Source organism: Portunus trituberculatus, chromosome 5, assembly GCF_017591435.1.
Source record: "Portunus trituberculatus isolate SZX2019 chromosome 5, ASM1759143v1, whole genome shotgun sequence".
Classification (NCBI taxonomy): Eukaryota; Metazoa; Arthropoda; class Malacostraca; order Decapoda; family Portunidae; genus Portunus; species Portunus trituberculatus.
This window is the reverse complement of record NC_059259.1, coordinates 837,186-850,074: the sequence shown is the minus strand read 5'-3', so window position 1 is coordinate 850,074 and position 12,889 is coordinate 837,186. Positions and strand designations below refer to the sequence as shown.

Sequence of the window (12,889 nt, the reverse complement as noted above, 5' to 3'; positions counted from 1 at the left end):
GCCGTGATGCTCACCAGGTACGTTCCAGGCAATGCCCTAGGTATCGCCTGGAGCAGGACATTCTACAGCTTGCTAACACTCAGTTCATCAGTCTCGGTAGTGCCCGCCGTGAACTCCTGTACCGCCAGAAGGCTGGTACTGGTGCGACATCTTATGCTTCATTGGCTGCACGCACTTCAGATGAGTCTGCCGGTCCAAAGACAACCCCTTCTGCTACCTCTCGCTCTGTTCGGGAGGGTGGTCCTGTTCACTTGGCCAATAGGTTTACTCTTTTGACTGATGACTCAGTTGAGTCACCTGCAAGAAGCGATGAGAATAATACGGACTTGACCAAACTAACCCATGTAGTGGATGTCCATTTGCCTCCTGCATCGCCTAAGCTTTTGAAGAGCATGACCAAATGGCACCGAGGCTCCGCGGAGTAGTTAGATTTAGCTCAGCCTAAGCAGTTTAAGGTTTCTCCCGGTGCACATAATCGTGAGTTCTCCAGGGACCGCTCTACTAGGGTAGCTCCAGTGGTTTCTGTTCAGCCTTCTGTGACACCCTCTGTCTCAGATCGGGCTTCTTGTGATGAGGACGGTCTTTGCATGGAGACGTCCGATGATATTGTCACAGCCGTCCCTCGTGGACCCACTCTATCAGTCCATCCTGACCCTCGTCTTCCGATGACCGGTAGGAGTGATGATGGTTCGCATCACTCAACGGTAGGCCGAAAGGCTGCTGTCCAACGACCCGGTACATCTCAACTCCCGGTGTCTTCTCGTCGGTTGATTATTTCTAGTCAGGCGAGCCACGGGCAGCCAATTCAAAAAACTCACCCGTCCACTGCACCTAAATACACATCTTCAAGCTTCTACAGTGGAACTGTAGAGGCCTTCGTGCCTCGTGGGGGGAACTCCGAGCTTTATTGTCGGAGTTCTGTCCAGCCTGTGTAGCTTTAGAAGAGACTATGATAGGTGATAGAAATTATTCTAGTCCTCCTGGCTATCGTATCTTTTTTAGCACTCCTTTCCCTGACCAGGACCACCACGGTGGCATAGCTATCCTAGTCCGTCAAGACATATCTGTTGTCCCCTTGCAACTCAACTCTCCCCTTCACGTGGTTGCTGTTAAGGTTTTTATGGGACGATCCTACACTATTTGCACTTTATATCTCCCTCCTCGGGTTCATGTCTCCAGGGGTGAGCTTGACGGTCTTGTGCGTCAGCTGACTCTGCCTTTCCTCTTGCTGGGAGATTTTAATGGCCTTCACCCATTGTGCATCATGCAGGGCTCCGCTTGGTTACGGATGCATTTTGGACATCTCCAATACCTAGCTTACTAGTAGATGCTGGTTTCTGGCCGTTGGACCTCCGGCGCCAGTCTTCGATGCTCCGGTGTTGGTATCGCACCCACCGTCTTCCTGATTTTGTCCCCTGTCTGTCATTATTGCGGGACTCGCGCTCGCAGGCATATGTCACTCGACCGAGTCTCCCTAAACCTTTTGGCCTTAGAGTTGCAAATCTCATTAATCATTAATCTTTTGGTTTTATCAGCCCTGGAGTGGCTATACCTACTTACCAGAAGAGGATATCGTGGGTTCTGTTGGGTCCCTGGTCACGTTGGTGTTCCAGGGAATGAACACGCAGATCGCCTCGCTAAAGAGGCAGCAAGTCGCGCTCCATCTCTTGCCCCTATTCCGTTCCGAGATGTATTTCCTGTAATTGTAATTGTTGTGGGATGTGAACGCCGATACCCTTAATATTGCTGTAAATATGACATCGAAACCTTCCACTAAAAGAGGAATACTGTCTACGATAGGCTCAATGTATGACCCTTTAGGAATGGTTTCACCTTCAATTTTTTATAAGGTCGTATGTTAATGCAAGAGCTTTGTCGTCAAAAATTAGGAGGGGATGAGGAAATTCCAGAGTCGGAGCATAGTGAATGGAATGGTAAGCAAATACACGAATCAATGTTAAGGAAAGGTATAGACTGGAGTTTCAACCCTCCCTATGCATCTCACTTTGGGGGTGTATGGGAGCCCATGATAAGGCCAGTAACAAGGATTTTAAATGGTATCTTAACAGAACAATCTTTGAGTGACGATGGTTTGGTGACTCTAATGTGTGAGGTAAAGGCTATTATTAACAGTCGCCCACTGACAATTATGTCAGAGGATAAAGATGATTTGTTGCCTCTAACACCTAATCATTGGAGTCACCAAACCATCGTCACTCAAAGTTTGTTCTGTTAAAAACAACTTCATAAGATTACCACCAATTTACGCAATAGACAAGATACCAGTAGAAAAGGAGGACATAATAAGAACTGGTGATATCAAGAAATGGCCCCACCTCCAGCACATAAACATACCCGAGTATGATTCGGAGATAAGACTAATGATTGGTAATAATGTTCCCCAGGCGGTTGAGCCATGGGAGATTGTTAACAGTGACAAAGATGGAGAACAATTTGCTGTTAAAACTAAACTAGGCTGGGTGGTTACTGAATCGTCCCAAGAATTCCTATCGAACAATATCCGGATAAATAGAGTAAAAATCAACGACACAAGCGTAGAACAAATGCTGGAGAATTTGTATAACATGGAATTTAAGGATCTAACTGCAACCACAAGAGGACCCTCGGAGGAAGATAAACAGTGGACAAGGAAAACAGAAAACTCTTGCACGCAGAAGGATGATGGGCATTATCAGATTGGCCTGCCTTTTAGAGAGGAAAGCCCACACATCCGAAACAACAAATGCATTGCCCTAAAAAGACTGGAGAGCTTAAAGTTAAAATTATCAAGAGTTCTTGAATATCGTACCAAGTACTCAGAATTCATGAACCAACTTTTAGTAAAAGGTTATTCTGAACCTGTGCCATATGAAGCTGATGAAGAGTCTCTTGGAAAATGGTACATGCCTCATCATGGGGTACTGCATCCTCGGTAGTATAGTGGTTAGTATCCCCGCCTGTCACGCGGGAGACCGGTGCTGCGTTCCGTTGGAGGTTAGCACGCTCCCCCGCAACCCCCAACGGAACGCAAGGGAACGCGTATAGCCATACGGGTATGGTTAACAGATGGCCGTCCAAGCTGGCTCTTCTCCTCCTCGCTCAAGAGCTCGCAAAAGACCCTCTGTTGGACGCTGCAGAGCTCCTCGTAGCACGAGAGGAGGAAATATTGCTGAGGCAAGAGGAAGAGGGAGAAGAGAGGCTGCCAAGGCAAGGAGAAGAGGGAGAGGATAGGCCGCCAAGTCCTGTGCGAGTCAAGGACTATGCAGAGACTATAGTGCCTCTTTACTCCGGGAAAGACTTCAAGAAACACTTTCGAATGCAAAGGGAAACTGTCCCTGCAGCCAAAGGTGCTGGAGGGGCCTCTGCAGCAGCTACCATGGCGGTAGAGGCTGTCTCTTCTGCCTCAGAGGCTGTGGGAAGAAATACGACACATATATAACACCGTCTTTTATTGCTATAAATACTAATATTTTGGTCATATTGCCTTATTCCAGCATTCTACAAGGGATAACAGACTTACCACATTGTTTTTGATGTTCTGTGACGTCGCATAAGCTGTCAAAATAGCATTTACATCCCCCACACTGAAAATATAGTGGTGAAGCGGCGGCCGTCTGCGGTTTGTTGATAAACAAAGGTTGCCAGAAACCGCCAAGCATTCACCTCCGAGGAGCGCAAGGCGAGCTGTATGCTGGTCCCCCCCGATTCGGGAGAAGTATGCCATACTGTAAGCCTTACGGTCCCCAACTTGCCCTCGACCCTCCACGCCCACGCATGTATGTTGCCCCTCGACCATCCACGCCCACGCATGTATGTTGCCCCTCGACCCTCCACGTCCACGCATGTATGTTGCCTCTTGACCCTCCACGCCCACACATGTATGTTGCCCCTCGACCATCCACGCCCAAGCATGTATATTGCCCCTCGACCCTCCACGCCCACGCATGTATGTTGCCCCTCGACCATCCACGCCCACGCATGTATGTTGCCCATCGACCCTCCACGCCCACGCATGTATGTTGCCCCTCGACCATCCACGCCCACGCATGTATGTTGCCCCTCGACCATCCACGCCCACGCATGTATGTTGCCTCTCGATCCTCCACGTCCACGCATGTATGTTGCCCCTCGACCCTCCACGCATGTATGTTGCCCATCGACCATCCACGCCCACGCATGTATGTTGCCCCTTGACCCTCCACGCCCACGCATGTATGTTGCCCCTCGACCATCCAAGCCCACGCATGTATGTTGCCCCTCGACCCTCCACGTCCACGCATGTATGTTGCCCCTCGACCCTCCACGCCCACGCATGTATGGTGCCCCTCGACCATCTACGCCCACGCACGTATGTTGCCCCTCGACCCTCCACGCCCACGCATGTATGTTGCCCCTCGACCATTCACGCCCACGCATGTATGTTGCCCATCGACCCTCCACGCCCACGCATGTATGTTGCCCCTCGACCATCCACGCCCACGCATGTATGTTGCCCATCGACCCTCCACGCCCACGCATGTATGTTGCCCCTCGACCATCCACGCCCACGCATGTATGTTGCCCTCGACCATCCACGCCCACGCATGTATGTTGCCTCTCGATCCTCCACGTCCACGCATGTATGTTGCCCCTCGACCCTCCACGCATGTATGTTGCCCATCGACCATCCACGCCCACGCATGTATGTTGCCCCTTGACCCTCCACGCCCACGCATGTATGTTGCCCTCGACCATCCAAGCCCACGCATGTATGTTGCCCTCGACCCTCCACGTCCACGCATGTATGTTGCCCTCGACCCTCCACGCCCACGCATGTATGGTGCCCTCGACCATCTACGCCCACGCACGTATGTTGCCCCTCGACCCTCCACGCCCACGCATGTATGTTGCCCCTCGACCATTCACGCCCACGCATGTATGTTGCCCATCGACCCTCCACGCCCACGCATGTATGTTGCCCCTCGACCATCCACGCCCACGCATGTATGTTGCCCATCGACCCTCCACGCCCACGCATGTATGTTGCCCCTCGACCATCCACGCCCACGCATGTATGTTGCCCCTCGACCATCCACGCCCACGCATGTATGTTGCCTCTCGATCCTCCACGTCCACGCATGTATGTTGCCCCTCGACCCTCCACGCATGTATGTTGCCCATCGACCATCCACGCCCACGCATGTATGTTGCCCCTTGACCCTCCACGCCCACGCATGTATGTTGCCCCTCGACCATCCAAGCCCACGCATGTATGTTGCCCTTCGACCCTCCACGTCCACGCATGTATGTTGCCCCTCGACCCTCCACGCCCACGCATGTATGGTGCCCCTCGACCATCTACGCCCACGCACGTATGTTGCCCCTCGACCCTCCACGCCCACGCATGTATGTTGCCCCTCGACCATTCATGCCCACGCATGTATGTTGCCCATCGACCCTCCACGCCCACGCATGTATGTTGCCCCTCGACCATCCACGCCCATGCATGTATGTTGCCCCTCGACCATCCACGCCCACGCATGTATGTTGCCCCTCGACCCTCCACGTCCACGCATGTATGTTGCCCCTTGACCCTCCACGCCCACGCATGTATGTTGCCCATCGACCATCCACGCCCACGCATGTATGTTGCCCCTCGACCCTCCACGCCCACGCATGTATGTTGCCCCTCGACTATCCACGCCCACGCATGTTTGTTGCCCCTCGACCCTCCACGTCCACGCATGTATGTTGCCCCTCTATCCTCCACGCCCACGCATGTGTGCTGCCCCTGGATCCTCTACGCCCACGCATGTGTGTTGCCCCTCGATCCTCCACGCCCACGCATGTGTGCTGTCCCTCGATCCTTTACGCCCACGCATGTGTGTTGTCCCTCGATCCTCCACGCCCACGCATGTGTTTCCCCGTATGCTCCACGCCCACATATGTGTGTTGCTCCTCGACCCTCCACACTCATGTACGTGTGTTACCCCTGACCCTGAACGCACACATAGACTATGTGTGTTAATTCTCTTCTTTCCACGCACACAATGTGAGACATGACAATACATAACAACGCAACACAACAACCCATCAAAACAATGCGTGAATGTACCAAGCTATTCTCGTATTACATATAAAATTAATCAATATTTTAGTAACATATATGATAAGTACGTACCTTGTAGTCTGTTGATGATATGAGAGTATGGATATCCAGCACTGCTCTCGAGTAGAGCAAAGGGATAACTGCAGTCTGTCTTGTCATCTCGGAGGAGCAAGCCATAAGATGACCTGACCTTAGTTGCCAACTTAATAATTCTAGATGAAAAGCGAATCAAGTAAAAAATGAATTGCATTAAAAACACGAACAATATTTCATATTGACTTTGTTATTACCATTTTCGAACTTTAAAAAATAAATTATATTAAAAACATTAACGCTATTTTATATTGACTTTGGAGCAAACGGTCACTTGCCCTACCCATTCATTCTTCCTGCCTTCTCTACCCGATTCACTTGCCTTCAGGGACTTGCGGTTGGCTAAATTCCCCAAAGATCGTTAAATCAGGTACGTTCGGCTTTTGACTGTCTTTGCCGTAAAACTGATGATATTTTTCCTTCAGCATCCGTTGGACAGACTATAGTGGATGATGGTTTCTGGGCGCTAGACCTCCGGCGCCAGTCTTCGATGCTCCGGTGTTGGTTTCGCACCCACCGTCATCCTGATTGTCCCTTGTGTGTCAATATTGCGGGACTCACGCTCGCAGGTGTATGTCACTCGAGCTAGTCTCCCTAAACCTTTTGGCCTTCGAGTCGCAAATCTCATGACGGACTTATCTATCGCCCCCACTCCTGTCTACTCTTTCCGGCTCTCACGAGTTTTTTATTTTTCCTTTTTTTTTTTTTTTACGTAGGGAAGAGCGCTGGCTCTTCAAAGACTTCAAAAAGTGCCAAAACCGTCAGCCAGAATTAGGGGAGCAAATGCCTTGATACCTCCCTCTTAAAAGAAGACAAGTTGTAGGAATTCAGAAATACAGATGCAGGGAGGGAGTTGCAGAGTTTACCAGTGAAAGGGATGAATGATTGAGCGTACTGGTTAAATCTTGCATTAGGGAGTTGGACAGAATAGGGATGAGAGGAAGAAGAAAGCCTTGTGCAGCGTGGCCGCAGGAGGAGGGGAGGCATGCAGTTAGCAAGATCAGTAGAACAGTTACCATGAAAATAGTGATAAATTATAGAGAGGGATGAAACATTTCGGCGGTGAGAAAGAGACTGAAAACAGTTAGTCAGAGGAGGGGAGTTGATGAGACGAAGAGCTTTCGATTCCACCCTACCAAGCAAAGCTGTGTGACTGGAACTCCCCCAAACATGCGAAGAGTACTCCATACAGGGACGGATAAGGCCCTTATACAGAGTAAGCAGTTGGAGGGGCAAGAAAAACTGAACTTAACAAACTCATTAACAATCTCATTAACAGACTTTGATTTCTAAGTTATGAAAATACTCATGTGCTAGGTTTCATATGTTCATGGTTTCGTGTAGTTTACTTCCTAGTCCAGAACGAAAGAAAAGGTCATACTGACTAAGTTATCAAATGAGTAACAAATTTTTTTTCCAGAGATGATATATATATATATATATATATATATATATATATATATATATATATATATATATATATATATATATATATAACATGCATGATTATAAACTTAATTTTACTATTAAAACCTTTATGCCGTATATATTTGTTTAAAAATACTTAAGCTACTTCAATAAATCGGTATGTGACAGTAGAATATCCAAAAATATACGATATCCAATTGACCACCTTTTGTATGAAATATTACGATATCTGGTGAATCTGGCAACCGCAAAGGGAAGTTTGGGTCCTCTCCTATTTGTGTTTACCCAAAAGGTGTAGGATGGATGGATGGATTTTGTTTAGGCGCCTCAACATCTTAGGTCAAATGGCGCCGTTACAAAAAGGTAAAAAGAAAATATGAAAGAAAAGGAAACAAAGGGATTAAAAACTATAATAGTAAAAACTTCGTAAAAAACTAACTAAAAGCAATTAAAAATTATGCAATTAAAAGTATCTAAAGAACAAATAAGTAAATACAATAATATTAAATAAAATTCACATATTTGGGAGAAGGCTCACTTCTCCAAAAATAATAAAAACATCATGGCCTTGGGCCAGGCACTCTGGCCCAAGGACCTTTGAGATATAATAGACACCGCTATCTCTACCGCAACAGAGATAGCGGTGTCTTAAATCAGTCAAACTAGGGCACTCCACTAGTACGTGCCACACCGTAAGCGGCACCAGGCAATCATCACAGTAAGGTTGAGGGTCCCTGGTCAGGAGGTACCTTTGTGTAAGGTACGTGTGACCTATACGAAGTCGCGCCAATTAAGTCTGTGCACGGCGATCCCGGACATGGGTGTAAGTCCACTGAGGGAGTGTGGAAGTAGTAATCTCTCACATTTTTGAGGTTGCAACCCCCTTTAGCCATCTCCTCTGCCAAAGTGCAGCAACTGCCTCACGAATTACAGTAAATACATCTCGGAACGGAATAGGGGCAAGAGATGGAGCGCGACTTGCTGCCTCTTTAGTGAGGCGGTCTGCGTGTTCATTCCCTGGAACACCAACGTGACCAGGGACCCAACATAACCCAACACGATATCCTCTTCTGGTAAGTAGGTATAGCCACTCCAGGGCTGATAAAACCAGAGGATTAAGGGAGACAGTGCAAGAGAGAGCAGTAAGAGCGACAGTCACTAAAAATTGTAAAAGACGAAACCGGGAAAGTAAAAATAATCTGTAAAGCTAAAACTATGGCAGACAACTCCGCAGTAAAGACGGAGGCTACCGAAGGAAGGCTGCCACACCGATATAAAGAGAGGAAAACTACACTAAACCCGACGCCTGCATCGGATTTGGAACCATCAGTAAAAACAAGTGTGTCATTAGAATGAATAAGAAAGTGTTCTAAAAACCGAGTGTGCGACAGAACTGGCAGAAAATCCTTCAAGGCTTGCCCGTCCACTGCACCTAAATAGTCATCTTCAAGCTTCTACAGTGGAACTGTAGAGGCCTTCGCGCCTCGTGGGAGGAACTCCGAGCTTTATTGTCGGAGTTCTCTACAGCCTGTGTAGCTCTACAAGAGACTATACTAGGTGATTGTACTTATTCTAGTCCTTCTGGCTATCGTGCCTTTTTTAGCACTCCTTTCCCTGAACAGGGCCACGACGGTGGCACAGCTATTATAGCCCGTCAGGATATACCTTTTGTCCCTCTACAACTTAACTCTCCCCTTCAGGTGGTTGCTGTTAAAGTCTTTATGGGACGATCCTACACCATTTGCAGTTTATATCTCTCTCCTCGGGTTCCTGTCCCCAGGGGTGAGCTTGAAGGCCTGGTGCGTAACCTGACTCCGCCTTTTCTCTTGTTGGGAGATTTTAACGGCCGTCACCCATTGTGGGATGAAGGTGCTAGTAATCCTCGTGGGGTTTTAATCAATTCTTTTATTGAGGATGAGGGATTGGAGATTTGAAATTCCAGGGGTGTTACACATTTCCACAGTCCTACTGGGACTTTTACAGCTATCGATCTTTCTATCTGTACATCTAATTCTTTCCTTGATTTTAATTGGCGGGTCCTACCGGATTTACACGGTAGTGACCACTTTCCGATTTTATTGGAATCTGTGAACTCTGAGCCACAGTCCCGGCCCCCACGCTGGGTTTTAGACAAGGCAGATTGGCCTCGATTCACAGACCTTAGCTTTTATCCGTCCGTTGGCTGACTTTTCTACTTGTGCTGAGGCTGTTGATTATTTTACAGATTTTTACATTCAGCAGCGCTTCAGACAATCCCTAGGACGTCCGGTCGCTTTACTAAGCGTCCCGTTCCTTGGTGGAACGCAGCATGCACAAAGCTGTGAAAGAGAAACGGGCAGCTTTCTCTCGTCTCCGGCGACATCGTGGGGACCCGCAGTGTCTGGACGCTTTTCGGCGCTGCCGAGCTCGAGCCCGCCGCGTTTTGAAAGAGGCACAAAGAGCCTCTTGGAAAGCTTATGTCTCTTCCATTAATGCCGCACCCTCTTACGGATGTCTTTAACAAAGTCCGCCGAATTGCTGGGAAGTATTCTGCTCCTTCCCCACCAGTTTTGTTGTCTGCTGGGCGAACGGTGCCAGACCCTAGACTGTCGCCGACCTCTTCGCGGAGCACTTTGCCAGTGTTTCCCGGAGGCATCCTGCACGTCACCGCCAGAGAATGGAATCTCTCGGCATAAATTTTTCTTCCACTGGAGGGGTCTTATAATGTCCCCTTCTCTGCCTCCGAGTTGCGGACTGCTTTGTCCCAGTGTCATGACTCTTCTCCTGGCCCAGATGATATTCCTTATGCCTTCTTGCGCCACATGTCTGACAGTGCTTTTAACTTTTTATTAAATCTTTATAATATGATTTGGCATACCGGTGACTTTCCATCTTCTTGGGCTGTGGCAGTGGTTCTCCCATTTCCGAAGCCTGGGAAAGATAATCTTCAGGCTACGAACTACCGTCCTATATCTTTGACATCCTGCATTTGTAAAGTGTTAGAAAAGATGGTAAATGTAAGACTCATGTGGTACTTGGAGAGGGAAGTACTTGTCATCGGTACAGTACGGCTTCCGAAAGATGAGGTCTACTACTGATGCTCTTTTATCCCTAGAGTCTTCTATTTGTGAGGCCTTCGCTAATCACCACCATCAAGTAACAGTCTTTTTTGACCTGGAGAAGGCCTACGACACGGCTTGGTGTCATGGCATTTTACAGTCTTTGTTTAATTTTGGCCTTCGTGGCCACCTTCCTATTTTTATTCAGCAGTTTTTATCCAGACGTCTTTTACGGGTTCGAGTTGGGAGTGTTCTCTCCGAGGCTACTGCTCTAAATGATGGTGTCCCACAGGGAAGTATTCTTAGTGTTACACTATTCGCAGTCGCCATAAATGGTGTTATTGATACTCTTCCAGATGGCATTCACAGCTCCTTATATGTTGATGATTTATGTATTTCTTTGCTGCTGCTAGGATGTCACTGATTGAGCGCAAGCTCCAACTGGCGATCAATAGGGTGTCCAGTTGGGCCAACATGAACGGTTTTCGATTCTCCACCTCGAAGACCGTAGTCATGCATTTTGTCGCAACCGTGGTGTCCATCCAGACCCTGATTTATACCTCACCAATAGACGCCTCTCATGCGTGGAGGCGACTCGATATCTTGGCCTTTATTTGACAACCGTCTCACCTGGGTTCCCCATTTCCGTTCTCTTAAGGCGTCTTGTCGGCAGGCATTATCCGGATGCACGGCTACGCTTGCTTGACTCCGTGCATCATGCTGGGGTCCGATTGGCATTTCGGACATCTTCAATTCCTAGCCTACTAGTGGATGCTGGTTTCTGGCCGCTCGACCTCCGGCCCCAGTCTTCGATGCTCCGGTGTTGGTTTCGCACCCACCGTCTTCCTGATTCTGTCCCTTGTCTGTCAATATTGCGGGACTTGCGTTCGCAGGCGTAAGTCACTCGACCTTGTCTCCCTAAACCTCTTGGCCTTCGAATCGCAAATCTCATGACTTATCTCTCGCCCCCGCTCCTGTCTACTCTTTCCGGCTTCCACGAGTTGGTTATTGGCAGCTTCCTGTTGTGTCATTATTCCCTCCTGCCATGGATGGCAAGAAGGATTTCCCACCAGCTCTGTCCCACACACGGTTTTTAGGACACTTTTCCACTCATTCTGATGACATCCCTGTTTTAACTGATGGTTCCAATCTGATGTAGGTGTTGGGTTTAGTGTGGTTGTAAGATCTACTCCTCTGCATCGGAGGCACGCCTACGCGTGCATCATGCTGGGGTCCGCTTGGCTATGGGTGCATTTCGGACATCTCCAGTTACTATCATTCTAGTGGATGCTGGCTTCTGTCCGTTCGACCTCCGGCGCCAGTCTTCGTTGCTCAGGTGTTGGTTTCGTATCCACCGTCTTCCTGATTCAGTCCCTCGTGTTTCAATGCAGGCGTATGTCACTCAACCTAGTCTTCCTAAACCTTTTGACCTTCGAGTCACCTTTCTCATGTCGGATTTATCTATCGCCCCCATTCCTGTCTACTCTTTCCGACTCTCTCGAGTTTGTTATTGGCAGCTTCCCGTTGTCTTGTTATGCCCTCTTGCAATGGATGGCAAAAATGATTTCCCTTCAGCTCTGTCCCACACATTGTTTTTAGAACGCTACTCTACCCATTCCTACGCCATCCCTGTCTTTACCGATGGTTCCAAATCCGATGCAAGTGTTGTGTTTGGTGTAGTCTTTCTCTCCTTTTACCGAGCTGGTAGCCTTCCTTCAGTGGCATCAGTCTTCACTGCGAAGCTGTCCGCCATGGTCCTTGCTTTACAGAGTATTTTTAACACTCCTGGTTTCGTCTTTTACAATTTTTAATGACTCTCGCAGTGCTCTTACTGCTCTCTTCTCTATTATTTCCCTTCACCCATTGGTTTTATCAGCTTTGGAGTGGCTATATCTGCTTAACAAAAGAGGATATTTTGTTGGGTTCTGCTGGATCCCTGGTCATGTAGGTGTCCCTGGGAACGAGCAGGGAGATAGCCTTGCCAAAGAGGCGTCAAGTCACGCTCTATCCCCCGCCCCTGTCCCGTTTCGGGATGTATTCAAGTGTATCCGTCTGGCGATTGTTGCAAGCTGGCAAAGGAGGTGGCAAACAGGGGTTGCCACCTCGAAAATGGGAGAGATCACCACTTCCGTTCTCCATGACTGGACATACACGCACATCCGCGACCGCCGTACCCAGACTGTATTGGCGCGATTGGGAATAGGTCACACTTACCTTACGCAACGATACCTATTGACCAGGG

General features: G+C 48.6%; 1 protein-coding gene across 1 annotated transcript; it reads left to right on the top strand.

Annotated features, from left to right (window-relative positions):
• The first annotated feature begins 4,248 nt into the window (after positions 1–4,248).
• LOC123513958 (leucine-rich repeat extensin-like protein 3) lies at positions 4,249–5,571 on the top strand. Its single transcript, XM_045271457.1, has one exon. It carries the CDS (start codon positions 4,249–4,251, stop codon positions 5,569–5,571), a length of 1,323 nt encoding a protein of 440 aa, XP_045127392.1.
• Positions 5,572–12,889: the final 7,318 nt, after the last annotated feature.

Bases quoted from the DNA above. Each gene is read 5' to 3' on its own strand.
- LOC123513958 (XM_045271457.1), top strand. From the start codon at position 4,249: ATGTTGCCCCTCGACCCTCCACGTCCACGCATGTATGTTGCCCCTCGA.